The 20,806-nt window shown below is 37.6% G+C and overlaps 3 protein-coding genes across 3 annotated transcripts; 2 read left to right on the top strand and 1 right to left on the bottom strand.

Moving 5' to 3' along the window:
• Nucleotides 1-34: 34 nt before the first annotated feature.
• LOC132098128 (mRNA export factor GLE1-like) lies at nt 35-11,117 on the top strand. The gene is made up of 16 exons (XM_059504284.1): nt 35-236; nt 769-978; nt 2,376-2,516; nt 3,022-3,170; nt 3,284-3,344; nt 5,935-6,189; nt 6,298-6,520; nt 6,604-6,716; nt 6,802-6,871; nt 7,440-7,582; nt 8,321-8,511; nt 9,369-9,498; nt 9,608-9,712; nt 9,823-9,905; nt 10,502-10,565; nt 10,638-11,117. The coding sequence occupies exons 1-16, from the start codon at nt 138-140 to the stop codon at nt 10,704-10,706; spliced, it is 2,106 nt and encodes a 701-aa protein (XP_059360267.1). The 5' UTR covers nt 35-137; the 3' UTR covers nt 10,707-11,117.
• A 2,912-nt stretch (nt 11,118-14,029) lies between these two features.
• si:ch211-51h9.7 (uncharacterized protein LOC558400 homolog) lies at nt 14,030-15,574 on the top strand. The gene is made up of 2 exons (XM_059504283.1): nt 14,030-14,471; nt 15,360-15,574. Exons 1-2 carry the CDS (start codon nt 14,111-14,113, stop codon nt 15,512-15,514), a joined length of 516 nt encoding a protein of 171 aa, XP_059360266.1. The 5' UTR covers nt 14,030-14,110; the 3' UTR covers nt 15,515-15,574.
• A 309-nt stretch (nt 15,575-15,883) lies between these two features.
• Nucleotides 15,884-19,017, bottom strand: LOC132098126 (protein SET-like). Its single transcript, XM_059504282.1, has 8 exons — nt 18,729-19,017; nt 17,875-17,932; nt 17,636-17,778; nt 17,449-17,552; nt 17,255-17,368; nt 16,994-17,164; nt 16,697-16,819; nt 15,884-16,458 (listed from the first exon to the last, which is right to left on the bottom strand). The coding sequence occupies exons 1-8, from the start codon at nt 18,799-18,801 to the stop codon at nt 16,435-16,437; spliced, it is 810 nt and encodes a 269-aa protein (XP_059360265.1). The 5' UTR covers nt 18,802-19,017; the 3' UTR covers nt 15,884-16,434.
• Between the last annotated feature and the right edge of the window lie 1,789 nt (nt 19,018-20,806).

Raw genomic sequence — 20,806 nt, 5'->3', positions numbered from 1 at the left:
ATCGATACGCGTCATCCAGGCTTTTATTTTGTATACAAGCGGAAACGGAAGCAGAAGTGAGCGCCGGCTTGTTTAGGTGTCTAGTTACGTTAGTTAGTTAAATTGGTGTGAGGTAAAAACACTTTAATGCCTCCAAAATGCCATCCGAAAGTCTACGATTTGAGACTTTAGAAGCCCTGAAAAACTCTCCGAAGGGGAAACTCAAATACAGTCCAGACTGGCTGGAAAAAGGGGAGGTAAATATGCCGAGAAATATTAACGCCTCATTTAGTTCACATTTGATCTTTATGGAGTATTAATCACATTTATTACTAAACAAGCGTACCGTGATGTTTTCGACATGTATTCAGTTTTAGATCTGTTTTTGTGTATCATTCAAAGGTATAAGAATATATCAAAGCTACATGTATATATCAGAATATCATGGTAATATTATGTTTTACGATCACTGTAAAGCCACTGGACAAAGATATAGGTCATAAATGCATTATATAATAATAATTATGATGATATAATGATACATATAACTCAATTTATAGAGCACTTTTCACATAGGTATTAAAAGTATTTTACAAAGGGTTAAAAACATTCATAAACAAGACAAATGTCATTAAATGTACTTATTTATCTTGGTCACATTCGCTGGACGTTTATGCTCTCATTCAACTAAAACCGAAATTCAAAGTGTTTGTTAATACTACAACTTCAAAGTATTGAATCAAATGATTGAGTCCTATCTGATTTCTTGTAACCCTGATCTGTTTTTAGGATATTCTGGCGGGCTGTGTCGAGGTGTCCAGTCTGTCTCGTCTCTCAGGACAGATTCTGAAGAGACTGAGTCCTCGTCCGCTGCTTAAGACCCGCTCTCTGTCCTCATGTGTTCGAGATACGAGTCCCGAGATTTCACGAGATCTTGCTTCAGCTCCCATCAGTCCCAGACAGATCTCATCTCCCATTCACGCTGAGGAGGATGAGCAGGTGATGTGATTTCATACGACAGACAATAACTTGAGTGTTGCAAAACCGAGTTTCAGAATCGCTCATGAAAGTTTGAGCTTTAACAGAGATGTACAGTAGGGCTCGAAAGTTTGGGAACCCCTTGCAGAATCTGTAAAAATGTGAATAATTTTCAAAAAATAAGAGCGATCATACTAACTAAATGCATGTTGTTTTTTATTTAGTACTGCCCTGAGTAAGATACTTTACATAAGAGATGTTTGCATATAGTCCACAAGACAAAGAAAATTGCTGAAATTATTCAAATAAGCCCATTCAAAATTTTGGGAACCCTTAGTTCTTAATACTGTGTGCTTTTACCTAATGATCCACGACTCTCTTTCAGTTTTGTGATGGTTGTGCATGAGTCCCTTGTTTGTTCTGAACAGTTAAACTGAGAACTGTTCTTCAGAAAATCTTTAAGGTCCTGCAGATTCTTCAGTTATCCAGGATCTTGCATATTTGAACCCTTTCCAGCAGTGACCATATGGTTTTGAGATCCATCTTTTCACACTGAGAACTATTGAGGCACTCAAACACAACTTTTAAAAAAGGTTCAAATATTCACTGATGCTCCAGAAGGAAACAAGATGCATTAAGAGCTGGGGGTGAAAACTTTTGAACACAATGAAGATGTTCAAATTTTTCTTATTTTGTTGAAATATAATATTTTCCATTTATAAAAAATGTATAATAATTTTCCTTTTAGTTCTGCCCTACGTAAGCAACAGAAGATACTTGTATGTTTCCCGGAGCACAAATTAAATACAATTTACCCTGATCTTCAAATTCTAAAAGATTTCACCCCCAGCTCTTAATGCATCTTGTTTCCTTTTGGAGCATCAGTGAATGTTTGAACCTTTTTTAATAGTTGTGTTTGATTGCCTCAATTGTCCTCAGTGTGAAAAGCTGTATCACAAAATCATACAGTCACTGCTGGAAAGGGTACAAATATGCAAAGATAAAAACTGAAGAATCTGCACGACCTTAAAGATTTTTCTGAAGAACAGTTCTCAGTTTAACTGTTCAGAACTAACAGCGGTGCCCAAACTTTCAAGCCCCACTGTAAGTGTGCAAATTTCATTGCATAACAGCTTTGGACATCTTAATTGGGAACTGCAAGATAATCTGTGGTTTAAGTTGAATTGTAGTCACATCCGATAAACAGCTTGGATGCAGAAAACAAAGACCCCATCCTACTTTTATTTCTCGATAAGCTGATATACTCAGAAGAAAGGATCTATTGCCTTTCCTTTCATCTGGACTTTAATAGTTTATATCAAAGCTATAATTCATATTCATTTAATTTAGTTCATTGTTTGTGTTTGCATTGGAGTGCAATGCTGATTTTTTTCTGTTTCATTTATTTTTGCTCCCAGAAAGCGGAAGGAATACAGGAGGATTCTGTTGTGAGTCCTGTAGCAAGCTCACCTCCGGCGATTTCCGTCCTGTCTCCCAGAGCCACACAGATGGCCGGCTGCATCCTCATGTGTGAGCACAAACACAAGGCCAGAGCAAAGGTAACACATCTGGAACCATACGATGAAAATGTTTCCGTGCACTAATTTTGTTTTTTTGAAAGAATACCGTTTTCAGCAAAGATGCATTAAATTGATGCGTTTATAATGTTTCAGAATATGTTTTTATTTCAAACAAATTCTGTTCTTTTGAACGTTTTGTTCTTCAGAGGATCCTGAAAAATCAAATGCATCCACAAAAATATGAAGCCGCACAACTGTTTTTCAACATTGATGATAATCAGAAATGTTTCTTGAGCAGCAAATCAGAATGATTTCTGAAAATCACGTGACACTGAAGACTGGAGGAATGATGTTGAAAATTCAGCTGTGCATCACAGAAATAAATTACATTTTACAGTATATCCTAATATTAAAAAGTGGTTTAAATTGTAAAAATATTTTACCAATTTGACTTTATTTTCATGAATTAAATGCATGCAGCCTTGGTGAGCAGAAGAGACTTCTATCATTGATGCATGTAATGCACGTGTGTTTCCTCTACCAGGCTGAGCTGAGTCTCAGACAGGAGCAGCAGGAGCGGCTGGTGGCCAGCGTCTCTATCTGTGAGTCTGAGCAGCTCAAACGTTACGAGGAACTAATGGAGCTCAAACAGAGACAGGAGTACCAGAGTATGAGAGACATGATGGAGAAAGAGTACGGTTTCTGAACTGTTCATTCTCATTTACCCGTAGAGATGATTACATGTCATGTGTCTTGAATCATGTGCTGTATTAGTTAGTTGTTAAAGCAGTGTTTTGTGTTTAAAGGACACAGGAGAGTCTCGGTCGACAGGAGAAGCTGCGAGAGGAACACAGACACAGAATGAAAGTGAGTTTGAATGGATCTGATGTTTCAGAAATCTTCCAGATTGAGTACAAGTTGAGCTTTATCAACAGCAGACATAATGTCCATTAACACAGGAAATCATTTTGTCTAGTTTAAATAAACAAGAAATGCTTTAAAACCAGTTCTGGATTCCAGAGAGTTTAAAAGCAGAAATGTGCAGCTTTTATCTTTTTGTTAAAGCAAAAATCTTTGAAATCAACTGTAGAAAGTCATGACAACATACAGTAAGCTTTTCTATTACCAACTCATCGAAATAATGATTTTCATCTTCAGATTCAATCATTAAGTTAAATGAGATTTAAATAGACAAGATTTTATAAAATGAGTTGAAGTGAAATTCAACTTAAAGTAAATTTCCAGTGAAAAAATCTTGTCAGTAAAGATTATACTAAAGGTGGAACCTTTTTTCTAGGTAGCTTAAACTAAAACCATAATTTAAAAAAATAAATTAATTTGATTTCAATTAAAAAAATATTTATGTTATCTGAAACAACATCTAAAAATATATATAGTTTTTTAATATAAAGACCTAAATTACAAGTATTGTATTTCAGCAAGTTGCCAAAGCAACATTTTTTATGTAATAAAAAAATGAGAATTTATTTTTACAGACGTATTAAACAAATGAATAGAAAATTACAAAAGTATAATTTTTAAGACTTTTCCCCTGCGGTTATTATGGGTGGCTCAATAGCGCGATATGCGGTATTACCGCAGTTTTTTTTTTTTTTTTTTTTACATAATTTATCCTGACAGAGAGACACGTTTTAAAACATTTTTCTTTATTGTTAAATTCCAAACAGCAACAAGAACATGCGTTTTCCAATAACATTTTTTGAAGAAATCAAAGAGTTCTAACATGTATTACACGTATTTGCGCGCGACTCTGGACAGCAGCGGAAATCTAGACTGATTATCGTGGCAGTGGCCCACCAGGACAGTGGATTCGCATTTGAGTCGATGCACTCCTCAAGCAGATAGCATGTGAGCTCGTTATCTGCTCACGCTCTCTTGGGTATGGGCACTGACGCGGAGGTTGACCGTGACTTCAGCAGGTATGCCTGTTACTTTCACGGCTGTATTTTACAGATTTCGCAAAGGCTTCAGCTACTCCTAACTGTCTCGGCCGGTCTCAGCTGTTCCTTCAGATGTTGCTCCGCGACCTGATGCTTGAGGGGGCAGCTGCGCTGGATGACAGGGGACATTCTAAAACGCTTAACATGGCTTAATGTACTAAGACAGTGATATTAACAGACCAAACTCACTAAAAATCATACTAATAAAGTATACTATCTATAAAAAATCAGATGATCCCTGAATATGAACGCATTTAATAACACGTTAAGCCTTTTCCTCCCATAGAAAACCGTTATTAGAAAGCGCTTAATGTACTAAGACAGTGATATTAACAGACCAAACTCACTAAAAATCATACTAATAAAGTATACTATCTAAAAAAAAAAAAATCAGATGAGCCCTGAATATGAATGCAACTCGTTTAATAACACGTTAAGCCTTTTCCTCCCATAAAAAAACGTTATAAGAAAACGCTTAATGTACTAAGACAGTGATTTTAAAAAAACAAACTCACTAAACATTGTACTAATAAAGTATAGTATACGATGTACAAAAAAAAACTGATGATCCCTGATTATGAATGGAAGTCGTTTAATAACACGTTAAGCCTTATGATGGTTTTCTATGAGAAGAAAAGGCTTAACGTGTTATTAAACGTGTTGAATTCATACTCGGGGATCATCAGATTTTTTGTAGATAGTATACTTTATTAATATGATGTTTAGTGAGTTTGGTCTGTTAATATCACTGTATTAGTACATTAAACCACGTTAAGCGTTTTTCACGTTAAGCGTTTTAGAATGTCCCGATGACCTCAAATTAGATGCATTGCCGCGTCACAGGAACCTTTTTGCAGCACATTTTGCATATCGGCTCATCTATATTCGCTGACTCGCCCTTTTCATTGGGTTGAAAGCCAAAATGTTCCCAAACTGGCGACGTGACATTAGGATTTGGGACGAGATCGAGCGCCTCAAAAAAACGAAGCACCATAAAGCTACAGAGGCTCGCGAGAAAACCATATTGTATCATTAATTTATTTAACATTGAATGCACAGTGACAAACTAAAAAAAAAACAAGAAGGCCACAGCCTCATTAAAAAAAAAAAAAAAAAAAACTTAACACTGCGGTTGCTATCTTTCCTCTGCGGTTTGCTTGTCAATAGAGCGGTATTACAATATTGCGGTTATCGCGACAGCCCTAGTGACAACACTAATGTGTATATAGATAAATATAAAAACAAAAAAAAATATTAAAACTAATTTATTAATAAAAACTAAATAACACTTATCTTATATATCTTACATATCTGTAACTGTACATTCATTTAATTGTGTAACATTAACACAACTCTGTATCAACATCGGTTAGGTTTGTCTGCAGGTTAGATAATAATACCACAAAAAATGCTTGGTTTATATAGTAACTAAATACATGACAGTACCTTGAATACCAGACCTATGTTGGGTAAAAGCCTGGTTTTCTGTGTTGCAGATCTCGAACCTGCGTCTGCGGGAGGCGGAGCAACAGCGTCTGCGGGAGGCGGAGCTTGAGCGTCAGCGGCAGGTGGAGGGCAGAGAGCGGCACAGAGCCATCAACGCCATACAGGAGGAGGTGCTACAGCTCAACCAGCTCCTACAGCCACGCCCCTCCACGCATACAGACCCCGCCCTTGACCACACCCCCTACATCACCCGCGGGAACCAGCTCTGCTCGCAGGTCTCCGAGGTGGTGCCATCCTCTGCAGATGTGAGTCCACATCCACCTCTAATTTATTCCTGTGATCAAAGCTGAATTTTCTTAAATGCAACATAAGTGACTTGCATAAATGTGAAATACATAAATGTATTTGTGCAGGGTCAGTTTCCCAGCGTGGAGGATTTGACCGTGGCGGAGCGAGCGCTACAGGAAATGAGGTCACTAGTCAGAAACCTACAGGGCGAGGTGGCACAGGCTGCCAAGAGGAAGGAGCAGGAGGAAGAGGAGGAGAAGAAGAAGAGACACGAGGAGCTGAAAGCAAAGCAAGAGGAGCAAAAGAAAACTGCAGCGCTGTCCGCCAAAGAGAAACCCAAGAAAGAGGGTGAGGAAGCAAAAGAGCATGCACCATGCTCCAAAGAAGCAGTGTGTGATGTAAATATCACTAATGAAATATGTCATCTGCAGGTCTTCAGACAGGAGCAGATGAGAGCACTTTGAAGTGGTACAGCGTGCTGCAGGAAGCGGCCAGTCAGTGCGCTCAGGCGTTTGATGAGATCAGCAGAGCTAAAGACACGCAGGTTAGACGCCTGGCAGCTCTTTGGAGCGTGTATTTGGATACTGTATGGTGGGGTAGTCTGTAATTACATTGCACTTATGTTGCAGACGAAGAAATTAAAAATGGAGCTGCAGAAGGCAGCAACCACACCTGTGAGCCAGATCGCAAACATCTCAGGTGAGACGAACGTGAGGAAGAGCAGCATGAAGTAATGATGAACTGAAATGATTTCTGACAGAAACACAAAGTTGTTCTTAAAGATGTTTTAAACACAAACATTTAGAATCTATAATAATAATATATTGATGTTTCTACTCTAATTGATTAGTGTAATCTAAACATTTAAACAGTGGCTGTAATAAAAACTTGTTTTCATAAGATACATTAAATGATGAAGACATAACTAACAGTGATTTAAAAATATATTCCATATATTTAACAAAATGCTCCTTTCTAGAGTTATTTTGGCTAATTATCAAGCTTTGGATCTGACAAGTTATATTAAAATACGCCAAAATGGCATTAAATTGATAGAATTATTTTATGGAATTTATATAATTTGAAAAATCTGACTGTTTCATATCAGAAGCACAAGTCTGTTACAAATAAGTTTAGTGACATTTTATTTACACATCAACTGAAAAAGGAATTGATATAAGAATCAATGTCAGTTCATTAAAATAAAGATTCATTAAGAGAGAATTTTCAGTGCATCACTAACATAAAGTTGACCTCATGCTCGTAGGTGCGCCGCTGAAGGAGGCCTTTGAGAAGATTGATAAACTGTTGTCCAACTGTCCGGTGACGTCCGCTGGAAAGACCATCTCTACGTCCCAGCATCCTCAGGGGCTGGAGTTTGTCAGTTATAAACTGGCAGAAAAGTTTGTGGTAAGGCAGATTTTTACATAAACAAACAAGGAGATGTTTGGAGGCAAATAAAGTTGATTCCACAAGTTGATATGATTCTTTAGGGCAGTCCATTGGTTAAGATTACTCAATGGCAGTGTAAAGCGACACTGTTATTACCCCGTCAAAATAAATCAGCTCTTTTCACAGTGACCCGTTTCGGTGCATGTCTCTTTAAATGCTAATGAGCTCTACTAACCCCGCCCCTTCTTCCGTGCAGACTGTTTACTTCAGATGCTGATCTTGCTAAGTAGCACATTATTAAAAAAGGCTTTGCTTTGCAAAAATTCATTAAAAACCCTGTATACTCACTTTTTCTGTTGGTGAAGCTGGATCACGAATTATTCGCATGAACTTAAACGCATTTAGGTAAATCGGGGGCGCATTCCCTTCAGAAACAAAGCTTATCCAGCGGCTCAGATGTCGTGAGTAAATGACGACTGCTATGTTCATTATTAAATCTGCTCCTGCAGACTGATATCAGCTCACTCAGGGCGGAGCTGTGATCAAACACCAGTGTCTGTCAACAATTGTGGGAGGAGCCTGGGTCTGTGTAACTGGCTTATTATTTTGGGGATTTAAAAAAAAAAAACACTTTTTTTGATTATAATGATTTTTATCATTATTTCAGGGTGATATACTCTCAACACACATTTATGTTCAAACAACATATAAAAGTGAATTTTGCATCTGATGACAGCGTTAATAACTCATTCACAGAAACAAGGAGAAGAGGAGGTGGCGTCCAATCATTCGGCTGCGTTCCCCATCGCCGCTGTGGCCTCAGGCATCTGGGAACTGCATCCTAAAATTGGAGAGCTTATACTCGCCCACCTCCACAAGAAGTGCCCATACGCTGTGCCACACTATCCACCGATGGAGCGAGGCACGTCTGTGGAGGATTACCAGAAGTGAGTGTGTCCCTTCACTCATCAGTCACTTGGCCAGAAGCTTTTTATGATCAAATAAAGGAGCCGTGCACAGAAAGTGGTTTTACATTCTTATCTGCACTGGTTTTTAGTCATAAGTCTATGCACACAGGAACATCTTAGTGTTATTTAAGTATCATTGATAATATTTTATACATTTTTTCTTTTATATTTTTAACAATTGAGTTGTATTTAAATATTTTCCAATTCATTTATTTCATACATTTTTATGCATTGGTTTTACTTTATTTTAGAGTTTCAGGGTAAACTAAATGAAAAGTAACTTTTTTTTTTTTACTTTTAATTTAATCTACATGCATGCATACAGACAGACCCTTTAAATTCCTAACTCACTTTTGAATGCAATGTAAATGTCAGTTTCCTTTATGTATAAATGGCGATTCAAGATCAACGTTTGGTATTATTACTGTTATACTGTATATGGGAAAAACAGATTAAACTTTATTTCCAAGAGAGAATTTTTTTATGCCTTGAACATATCCAACATTTACTTTAAATGTCAAAGGAAAACATGTTTACTGTGTGAACGGTGCAATAGCTACAGTTTTACTGTAATGACCTTAAACTCTTAAACATTAAAAGTATGCAAATTCTTACTAAATGAGTTTTTTTTGGTTTAAAAAGATCAGCATATTAATATGCATTCTGTTAAATGTTATAAATCAAAAGCCGGAAACATGAATCCCACAAATTATTAACCACAAGTTGCTGCCATACATGCACCACATACAATACAAGAGCAGCTCTTTCGGCAGCCAATCCTTCGGCATTTCACCTGTTCAGAGTGCAAAGCATGATGAGTGTGTCTTTCCCATCAGGATTCTGGGATACCGTGTAGATGACTCCAAAGTGGAAGGGCAGGACAGCTTTCTGAAGAGAATGTCAGGAATGATTCGTCTCTATGCAGCAATAATCCAGATGAGATGGCCTTATACCGGCAAACAAGGGGTGTGTGATATTCCTTTCCCACAGCATGCATTAACACAGAGCTTCGTTCCTGATGTGTGAGGCACATGTAAAACACTGAATCTCTAACACAAGCGTGTCTCTTCATCAGCCTCATCCTCACGGTTTGAATCACGGCTGGCGCTGGCTCGCACAAATCCTCAACATGGAGCCACTCGCTGACATCACAGCTACTATTCTTTTCGACTTCCTGGAGGTACAATCATCTCATCTTCCTTTTGCAAATGATTTGTTTTTGGTTATTCCACACATTAAGTATTTGCTTCGTGATGATGTATTTTTGTGGCATGTCTCTTATCTCTTTAGGTCTGTGGAAATGCCTTGATGAAACTATATCGAGGGCAGTTCTGGAAACTGATATTGCTTATTTATGAAGAATACTTCCCTAGGTACTTTTAAATACATTTACTGAATTTATTGTAAATGTTTTGTATTTGAAAAGCAACGAAATAAGCCTCCTTTTTGTCCTTTTGTTTGTTAATTCAGATTAGTGTAGACTCTAATGCCTTCTGATGCACTTTTTCTTGCTGTTTTAAAGGAATAGTTGACCCAGAAATCACCTCATTTTCAGGCCATCCAAGATGAGTTTGTTTCTGCATTGCATTTTAATTGCATTACTTGCTTTGCTGTGAATGGGTGCCGTCAGAATGAGAGTCTAAACCGCTGATAAAAACATCACAATAGTGATGTGGATTATTTGTGGATTACTGAGCTGTTTTTATCAGCGGTTTAGACTCTCATTCTGACGGCACCCATTCACTGCAAAGCAAGTGATGCAATGCTACATTTCTCCAAATCTGATGAAGAAACAAACTCATCTAGTTCTTGAATGACTTGAGGGTGAGCACATTTTCATCAAATGGTCATTTCTGGGTCAACTATTATTTTACTATCAGGTGTAAACATAAATTTCCATCAGTGATTAAATCACCAAAAACAAATTCAAAACAGCCCTTATTGATTAAACTAAACCTTCTTTGCTCAGGATCGAAGCGGTCACCAGCACCGGTCAGATGGGCTCTGTCACCAGACTTAAACAGTTTCTCGAGGTAAGTGTCTGGTTTGTAGCATTAGATTTTTAATTGCTAACAGTCACTGCATCTGTATTCTCTCTTATCTAGACATCTTTAAGAACAAAGCAGATTCCTGTTCCAAAGAGCGAGCTTGGCTCCGCCTTCTTCAGCTCCTGATTGGTGGAAATACACCTGACAAATGTGTCAATCCTAGACTGAGATGAAGTAGAAAAAGCCAATACTGTTTAAAGAACGCATGAGTGTTGATGTATTTTTTCTCATATATAGGCTTTATTTAATAGAGCATCATGCCATCTTCATTTAAGCATGTAAGAACTCCTTTAATTTGTTTTTAATACATGTTGGTGTCTTAATCTATCCATCCGATCTCGAATTTATGAAAATTATTCACATTTTAGACAAATGATTGTTAACAGGTATTAGTTTACCCCAAATATAAGCCTTATTTTCAATATGATGATGGAGTGTGATCTCATGTGCGTACATTAGGATGAAATGTACTGTATGTTGATGCAGATATTTATGACTTTATATTACATAAGGATTAAATTGAGTACACCAAGTGTATTTTTATTGTTTTTAAATCTGATGAACAAGAAAATTGCTTTCTTTTGTTTCCACATGACAACCGTGGGATAAAAGAGGAATGTATTACAAACTTGGTATTATATTTTATTATGTAAGGAAATATTTTAGAAAAGGATTAGCAGACTTAATTAATTAATTATAACAAATATTTAGCTATTTTTAATGATAAAGCACATCACAGAATTCATCAGATGCATTTCAGCTCAGCTTATTACAAAATTAAATATAATTCAGAATACAAATTATTACAGATTTAGGTATGATGAGAAATTCCGTTATAATTTCATCACTTAATGACAAAAATGATGATCCATTAAAAGTAACCAGACCAAAGAAATAATTTCAAATGGACTTAATGTTCACTTAATTGTGACTACCTTTTAAAAATAAATTCAATATTTTATCCAGTACTTCAGAATATGATTAGGTATATTATCATAGTTAACTAAAACCATAAAAAATGTTTGGAAATTAAATAAATGTTAATAATAAAGTTTGATTTTATTTTTCATTTGCATTTTGTTTAACTTAACTTTGTTGAATTGTTGTAGTTAACTAAAACTATAACCCTAAAAAAAAAATTTGTTACTTTAAATAAATGTCAACAATCATATATATATATATATATATATATACAGTCGTGGCCAAAAGTTTTGAGAATTACATAAATATTAGTTTTCAAAATGTTTGCTGCTAAACTGCTTTTAGATCTTTGTTTCAGTTGTTTCTGTGATGTACTGAAATATAATTACAAGCACTTCATACGTTTCAAAGGCTTTTATCAACAATTACATGACATTTATGCAAAGAGTCAGTATTTGCAGTGTTGGCCCTTCTTTTTCAGGACCTCTGCAATTCGACTGGGCATGCTCTCAATCAACTTCTGGGCCAAATCCTGACTGATAGCAACCCATTCTTTCATAATCACTTCTTGGAGTTTGTCAGAATTAGTGGGTTTTTGTTTGTCCACCCGCCTCTTCAGGATTGACCACAAGTTCTCAATGGGATTAAGATCTGGGGAGTTTCCAGGCCATGGACCCAAAATTTCAACATTCTGGTCCCCGAGCCACTTAGTTATCACTTTTGCCTTATGGCACGGTGCTCCATCGTGCTGGAAAATGCATTGTTCTTCACCAAACTGTTGTTGGAAGAAGTTGCTGTTGGAGGGTGTTTTGGTACCATTCTTTATTCATGGCTGTGTTTTTTTGGGCAGAATTGTGAGTGAGCCCACTCCCTTGGATGAGAAGCAACTCCACACATGAATGGTGTCAGGATGCTTTACTGTTGGCATGACACAGGACTGATGGTAGCGCTCACCTTTTCTTCTCCGGACAAGCCTTTTTCCAGATGCCCCAAACAATCGGAAAGGGGCTTCATCGGAGAATATGACTCTGCCCCAGTCCTCAGCGGTCCATTCACTATACTTTCTGCAGAAGATCAAGATCATCTTCCAAAAGTCTTGTCCTCACTGTGCGTGCAGATGCGCTCACACCTGCCTGATGCCATTCCTGAGCAAGCTCTGCACTGGTGGCACTCCGATCCCGCAGCTGAATCCTCTTTAGGAGACCATCCTGGCACTTGCTGGACTTTCTTTGACACCCTGAAGCCTTCTTTACAAGAATTGAACCTCTTTCCTTGATGTTCTTGATGATCCTATAAATTGTTGATTTAGGTGCAATCTTAGTAGCCACAATATCCTTGCCTGTGAAGCCATTTTTATGCAACGCAATGATGGCTGCATGTGTTTCTTTGCAGGTCACCATGGTTAACAATGGAAGAACAATGATTTCAAGCATCACCCTCCTTTAAACATTCTCACCTGAGTTAACAAGACGATTACTGAAATGATCTCAGCAGGTCCTTTAATGACAGCAATGAAATGCAGTGGAAAGGTTTTTTTGGGATTAAGTTAATTTTCATGGCAAAGAAGGACTATGCAATTCATCTGATCACTCTTCATAACATTCTGGAGTATATGCAAATTGCTATTATAAAAACTTAAGCAGCAACTTTTCCAATTTCCAATATTTATGTAATTCTCAAAACTTTTGGCCACGACTGTATATATTTTTTTTTAGCAAGTTTCCATCGCAACATTTATAATTTTCATTTATTTTAACTGGATGTACTAAACTAAAACTGAAATAAAAATATTCAGATATTTAAAAAACAAAAACTACAACTAAAAATTACAAACATACAAGACGATTACAAAAAATTTAACTGAAATTAACATGAACCCATAAAATATCAAATTCAAAATATTAACTAAAAACTATAATAGTATCTCATTGATACTAAAATATTGCATTCGTCTAAAATGAAACAACCAAAAAATCTCACATATGTGTCCCTGGAGCACAAAAGCAGTCTTAAGTCTCTGGGGTATATTGATAGCAATAAACAAAAATACATTGTATGGGTCAAAATTATTGATTTTTCTTTTATGCCAAAAATCATTAGGATATTAAGTAAAGATCATGTTCCATGAAGATGTTTAGTAGACTTCCTACAGTAAAAGTAACAAAACCTAATTTTTGATTAATAATATGCATTGCTAAGAACTTAATTTGAACAACTTTAAAGATGATTTTCTCAATATTTAGAATTCCAGATTTTCAAATAGTTGTATCTCAGCCAAATATTGTCCTCCTAACAAACCATACATCAAGAGAAATATAATTTTTCCAGTTTTCCATTTTTTTTCCAAAAATGTGGTTCTGTGTTCACATACGTACTTAATAAACGAATACTTCCCGCCTTTGGGGGGCGCTGTCATTTAGTGCTTGCGCAGTGACGCTTTGTGTTATTTCAGCTGTAGGCGCTTAGAAATGTAGTTCGATTTTAAACAACTGTTTTATGATTCCACATTCTATGTGAGCGAGACTTGTTGTTTTGTGTTGCGCTCGTTACACGCAGCTTCATCAGTCAGTGGCGGAAGTGTTGTTGTTGTTGTGTTGTTGTCTCTCAGGATGCTTCTGGAGAAGTTTCCCGCGGCGCTGTGTGTCGTGGCGCTGTGGTGCGGCTGGGTTCGGTTCGCTCTGGGCTGTTCTGGGCTGCTGCTGTGCCGCTCCTGCGGACATGAGGTGGCGGAGGATGCGGACCTGAGGTTCGTCCCCAGCCGCCTTGCGCTGTCGCACCGGAACCACACGTTGCTCGGAGGGAAGCGCGTCTCCGTTCAGCTCTTCGAGAATCCGCAGGGCTTCCAGTTCGAAGTCGTGACCTTTACGCGCGCGGATGTGCTGAAGCACTGGCCCGCAGACTCTCACTTCAGCTGGTATCCGGGTCACGCGTGGACCGTCGCCACCTGCCCGCGTTGCAAAACACACCTAGGTGGGTGTTTGAAGAGCTCGGTATTCACTTAAATGAAATGCATTGAAAATATTGTAGACACTGACTGTATATACATAGTATAAGCGAGCATTTAAAAGGACAACAAGTAAAACAAAGCTCCAAAAAACAGTAGAGCAAGGCGATAGCGACAAGGGTGATGTTCATTCTAGGTCAAAAGAAAGAATTTGATAATTTTTTCTTTTATGCATAGAACTTCGCATTTAATTCACTTTTCTGAGATCAAAATAGGTCACCTATGAGATTTGCTTTGAGCCAATGAAAATGTTTTTGGTGGGGTCTTATAAGGGTAAATAAAGAACTGGTTGTTTAAATAAGTTTAGATGAGTTTGTTTCTTCAGATCAGATTTGTAGAAATGTAGCATTGCATCAGTGTCTCATCAATGGATGCTCCGCAGTGAATGGGTGCCGTCAGAATGAGTCCAAACAGATGGTAAAAACATCACAATTACCCACACTAGTCCATGTAAACGATACCTGATCTGTGCAGATTTCTCTCCAGATTCAGATGACTTGTTCATTGGCGAAAGCAATATTATGAAAAGAGGACTTGTATTTTAGACACAAGCAAATATTGCAAGTTTTAAAAGATTTTAATGACGGATTTGTTTCTTAGAAACACACAGCTCTTGTCTTCTCCAGATGTTAACTGATGAACTGGAGGGGTGTGGATTATTGTGATGTTTTTATCAGCTGTTTGGACTCATTCTGACGGCACCCATTCACTGCGGAGCATCCATTGATGAGACACTGATGCAAAGCTACATTACTCCAAATCTGATTAAGAACTTCTACATCTTGGTTGGCTTGAGACCATTCCTTTAACCCAAAATGTCAGTTTTAGTATAACAATTCTTGTCTTCGATTTAGGTTGGGCGTTCCAGCCCAGTGATTGGCCCAGGACGGTGACCCGAGAAGAGTTTGACGGTTCGGACCAGACATTTGTGGCGCTCATAATCGACAGACTTCTGCAGGAACACTTTGCGTCCACGCTGCTGATGACACCAAAATCTTTTAGAAGTTGACGATTAGCCAAACCACACTTGATGCCATTTAATAAAGATATTTCTATGGGTAACATTAAACAGGACTAGAATGCCTGGCTTTGTTCTTGACCTGACCCAAGGGTAAAAACATAGCTTCCATTGAGTTTAAAACAAATAATTTAAACCTTTATTCCACTGGATGAATCCCAAACATAGTTTTATTTGAATGAAACCAACTGAACAGTGCAAGTCCATTGAGGCTGTAAGGGGAAAAATTTACAAACGTGATTTGACTCCTTTTTTTTAAATATTTTATTTTATCAAAAATGTAATCCATTTCAAATCTGGTGTACGTCTGTAAAACAAGACAAGATAAAAATCAAAGACTCAATGATGGTGCCCACATACCCTCAGTCCTCCTGAACAGACATGGTTACAAGACGTATCAGAGATTCACTACTGTTGCCTATCTGCTGATTCAACCATGAAGGGTTTAGACACAAAGAATAAAGTATGAAAACTTGGAGAACGCTAGAGCTAGCAGATCACTGCGCACCATGGCTTCTGTTCAATTAACCACAAAACAGGAAGAAATTATACATATTTGTACATATATATTTAGAATTAAAAAAACAAACTGAAAACACTACTCGCAAGTCTACCCCAGACGACGTGTGGCCGATAACTACAGTGATTTGCTTTTAACCTTGAAATGTATTTGGAAATTGAGATGGTGGATGCCATGTTGGCAAGATTTTGCAGTCAGTTTATTCTGAGTCTGTTTAGGGGACTTCAACACAGCAAGGAAAGATGGAGCTCAAAACCAAAAAAAGAAGAAAAAAAAAAGAAAAGAAAAAGGAAGCATCTTGCTTTCCAAAAAAAAAAGATAACAAAAAAGCCAAAGAAGCAATTTGGAAAATGGACTGGGGAAATGTGGATAATATTCCTCTATTTCAGCTTCAGTCATCCTCACCGTCATCATCCTGCAATAAAAATAAAGACAATTAATGGAATTTTTTTTTTTCAATTTAGAAGCACTTTTGATTGACTAGTTTGAGCAACAATACTTGGCACGTTCTAGAATTCCAAGAACTCATTGGAAAACCAACCGTTGTCACAAATGTATTACAAAAAGAAAAGCCATTCTGGCACTCTTGAATGAGAAAAGATCAAAAACTAAGACCAATGATGCATGACAGCCTTAAATAAATTGGTACAAACCTCTCCATCATCATCCTCCTCCTCTTCCCCATCATCTTCTCCCTCTTCATCAATATCATCCAGACCTTCCTCGTCTTCATCCTCATCCTCGCCTTCTCCTTCCTCATCCTCCATGTCTGGAACCTGTTGAGGTTTGAAATGAAAAACGTCCATTCTGCTGCCTTTTTAATGATTTAAAATGACTGGAAACTTTCTCTTAGATCAAATAATACCAATTCTACATGAGCTTAATCTGAACATTTTTTTAAATTCCCATTTCTTTGTGGATGTTGCTCCAGACGGGAGTTCGAGTCTCACCAAGTAGTATTGCAGAGGATTCGGCCAGATGTCGTCTTTAATGACTTCGCCCAATTCGTCAGCGCCTGAATCGGTGTGATCAGTAAACCAGGTGAAGAAGCTCTCGGGTTCTTCGTGTTGTCTCTTCTTACCCGCTTTACTCGGTGTCTGACTGGACCGACTCGTGAGGTCCTACGAAAGAAGATTCACATAAACTCAGAAGTGTTCAACCATTAGACAATTCAGAGTAATAATAATAATAAAAACAGACATCATACATACTTTTCCTGGTTTCCATTTGATCTCTGTCGACTTTGAGGTTGGGTCTCCACTTTCGTTCAGGTGAATTTCTTTGGAGAGGACTTTGTTCTCAAAATACATGTTTTCATCAAAATACTAAAGGGCAACGGAAAAGCAAGGATGAGTTATGGAAACACAGGAGCTCTAAGTCATGAGAAACCATTTTTACCACTTACAAAATCTATTCTGTAGCCAGATTTGATGTCTTCAAATTCTGTGACCTCGACTCTGGTCAGATAGTGAAGCGCCTCTTCATCCTCCTCCCCAAGAAGAGCGGAGACTAAATCATCAAATAATATCGAATAGAACATTTATTTAACGTTATGATTAAATAGTGCAATAACAGTTCGCAAGGGATCTTACCTTGTGGGTGGTTGACAAATGTAGTGACCCAAAAGTTGGGGATTTTGGCTATGAGTTCTGACCTCTTCTGGAAGAACGGCTGGCGAAGTTTGTTGTATTTCTGTTCGACTTTGAGAATCTCTTCACTCGCCTGCTCGTTCAGTCTGGACAAGATTAGAAACAAACCAAAAAATAATATCTATTCATTAGCATCACAGCATTAACCGCGATAATTAATATTCAAACAATAATAAACATACCTGTCGATTTCATTCTGGACTTCATCGATGTGCTCGATGGCTTCTTGCTGCTCTTTTTCTAAAAAATAAAACAGTGTTAAAGAACAATAACTGCAAACACTTCATGGCTTTTCTCTCACCAAACATTAACTAGCGCTAAAATACTTGTATTCACAATTTACGCGATTTCAACTATTAAAGTAGAATTTAAACTTTTTTACATCATATTCTAGGCATGATTCCTTCGAATAATGAGTATTATTATTAACTAAGTGTTCTGTGACGTGAGTGTATTGAAGTCAGGGCAGCCGCGCTCATGCCGCGTGGTTTAAATGTGAACGGAATCGCGCTGCACCGGTTTCCGCCGAACGCTTAACCACGTTTAAAGTCGCTTCAGCGTTCATTTCCACCATAATTCACCCGTTTACGTGCGTAAACAAGCATTAGACCGTGCTACATCATGGCGGAGACGTGGCTCAGCTAGGCTAAAGCTATAACACAACAACAAAGCAGCGAGCGGACGCTTCCGCTCCGCATGTTTCACGTTCTTTAACTGCACGCGTTCCTTCGGAAAAGCCGTTAGCGGTTCGAATAAAACAAACTCCCGCGCTTTGATTTTTGAAATGCAACGGCTTTTCTGTGCGCTCTAACAGGGCTTTGTTGCGCGCTAAGTTCGGCCTGAAATCTAACATGGCCTCCGCCGCCGGCTGCAGCCGTTCCTCCGAAAACACCCAACCGCGAGCCCTGCATCTCGCCACAGTCTACACAAACGAGGCACACTCGAGTCGCTGCTAATTAACTAGCGATAACAGCGATTAAAACCCCGTTAGAGTGAAAAGAGAAAGTGAAAATGGCCGCCGATTGTTCTCACTTACCCGAGGTCTCGTCCCCTCCGTCGTGGTTCGAGTTCGGTTCCTTTTTACTGACTTTAGCCGCTGAGGCAGACATGATTTCACTGATCACGACGAGAGGAGTTTCCAGTGAAAATCAAGCGCTGTGGTTTCTAAACTCGCTGAGGTAGAATATCGTCCTCCTTGAGACCCGGTTTCCTGAAGACTTGTAATATAGGACAAGAAGAGAGATGCACACAAACTTAACGCGAGGGAAGAAACGCAGATTCTCACGCGCTCTTTCGGACAGAACGCGCCCCACACGAGCTCGAAAATTAGCCCCGCCCCTTACAGAACAACCCGCCGAGCTCGACGTCTGTCCGCAGACTCGCTCTCTGATTGGCCGGCGCCAGTGGGGGCGGGGCTTGGAACCACTACAAAAAGGGCGGGATTTCAACTAAGCTCTCACAACATGTCACCTGAATGGAGATAAAATGGCTCTTAAACACACAGGACTGTGTTTAATCCGGAGTATTAAAAAGCTTAGTTCACCCCAAAATGAAAGCTCTATCATAACTTACTCATTCATAACCCGTAAAACATTTCTTTATATCCAAATTTTTGATGGAAATCTGAGAGAACGCAACATTAACGAAAATTATGTCTTTGAGCGTAGCTCTCGCGCCCCACGCAGTAAAGACGTCATAATAAAAACGCCGAGGTTACGTTAAAAAGGTAAACTTTTTAAAAACGCATCTGAAGGCCTGAATGTTTTTAACGCAAAAAAACAAAACAATAAAACAATACTTTTTTGGGGGTAATTTTACTGAAAAAAAATTAAATTAAACATTTCTTCCCAATAAAATAGATTAAAAGGAAATATGTGTGTGTGTGTACAGTATATAAATGCCTACATAGTTTTGCCTACTAATCAAATATTATTAACTGTACATTATCATTCTTTTAAAATTAGGATACCCCATATATCCAGGTTTTCCAAAACAGTCTTTGAGGGAGTGAATTAAAATAGAAAATATCTGGATTTGTAGCTCCTTTTAATACTTGTTTTTCTTGTTTTAAATAATTTAAGTCATCTTGAGGCCTTGAGGCTTATTGGAAGTTTGCCCTCCTCACAAATCCAAGTTTGCAGTTCATTGCAAGACAGATATGAATAAATACATTTAAAGTGGAGATCAGCAACCATTTAGGATAAATTAAGTTCATTTACTGAGCCATTTTCATTAGTGAGTCAGTAAACATTGTGTGCAAAAGTTTATTTAGCCACATATAAAATGAACTTAAACCAATAAAAAAGCGAAGGTTAAATGAAACTTACAGATATGAAACAAATAAGTAGAAAAAAACATCCTTCTCTTAACACCAAACACCCAGTAATAGTGGCACAGGTTGATTAATGGCCTAATTATTTTATAAAGTAGGTACTCTACATATATTTCCTGTTAGTTTTACTACATAAAATGTTACCCTGGACACATTTGTGGTAAATTTTTAGAAACTGAGTTTTATGCATAATTGAAAAGCTGAATAAATAAGCTTACGACAGTGTTTGGCTGAGATACATCTGAGATACAACTATTTTTCTGAGGGTGCAAAAATCTAAATATTGAGAAAATTATCTTTAAAGTTGTTCAAATGAAGTTCTTAGCAATTCATATTACTAATCAACAATATTATTCAGAACCCAGCTGGACTGTGCACATCAGTTTTTTATCAGTCAACACATCTTGGTGTTGACTGATAAGCGTCTAATCTTGATCGACAGAGTCGAGCGTGTAATGAGGGGAAAGTGCAAATCAGCTTAATGAATTGCTCCTGTGGGATCAATAAAGCTAAGGCATTGCTTTGTGTATGTTTTACAGTATATACTGCAGGGGTTTTCAATATTTTAGATACCACAGACTCATTCATTCTCCTTATTTTAAGCTTTAAAATAAAATATATTTAATGTATGTATATATATATATATATATATATATATATATATATTTATTTATTTATTTATTTATTTATATATATATAAACAATTATACTGTGAAAAAGTAATAGTGTAACTATGGGAAAAAAATATTTCGTTTCTGTTGCTTAACATTCTGACTTTTTTC

Source organism: Carassius carassius, chromosome 21 (assembly GCF_963082965.1).
Source record: "Carassius carassius chromosome 21, fCarCar2.1, whole genome shotgun sequence".
NCBI lineage: Eukaryota > Metazoa > Chordata > Actinopteri > Cypriniformes > Cyprinidae > Carassius > Carassius carassius.
This window is presented reverse-complemented; position numbering and strand designations above follow the sequence as displayed.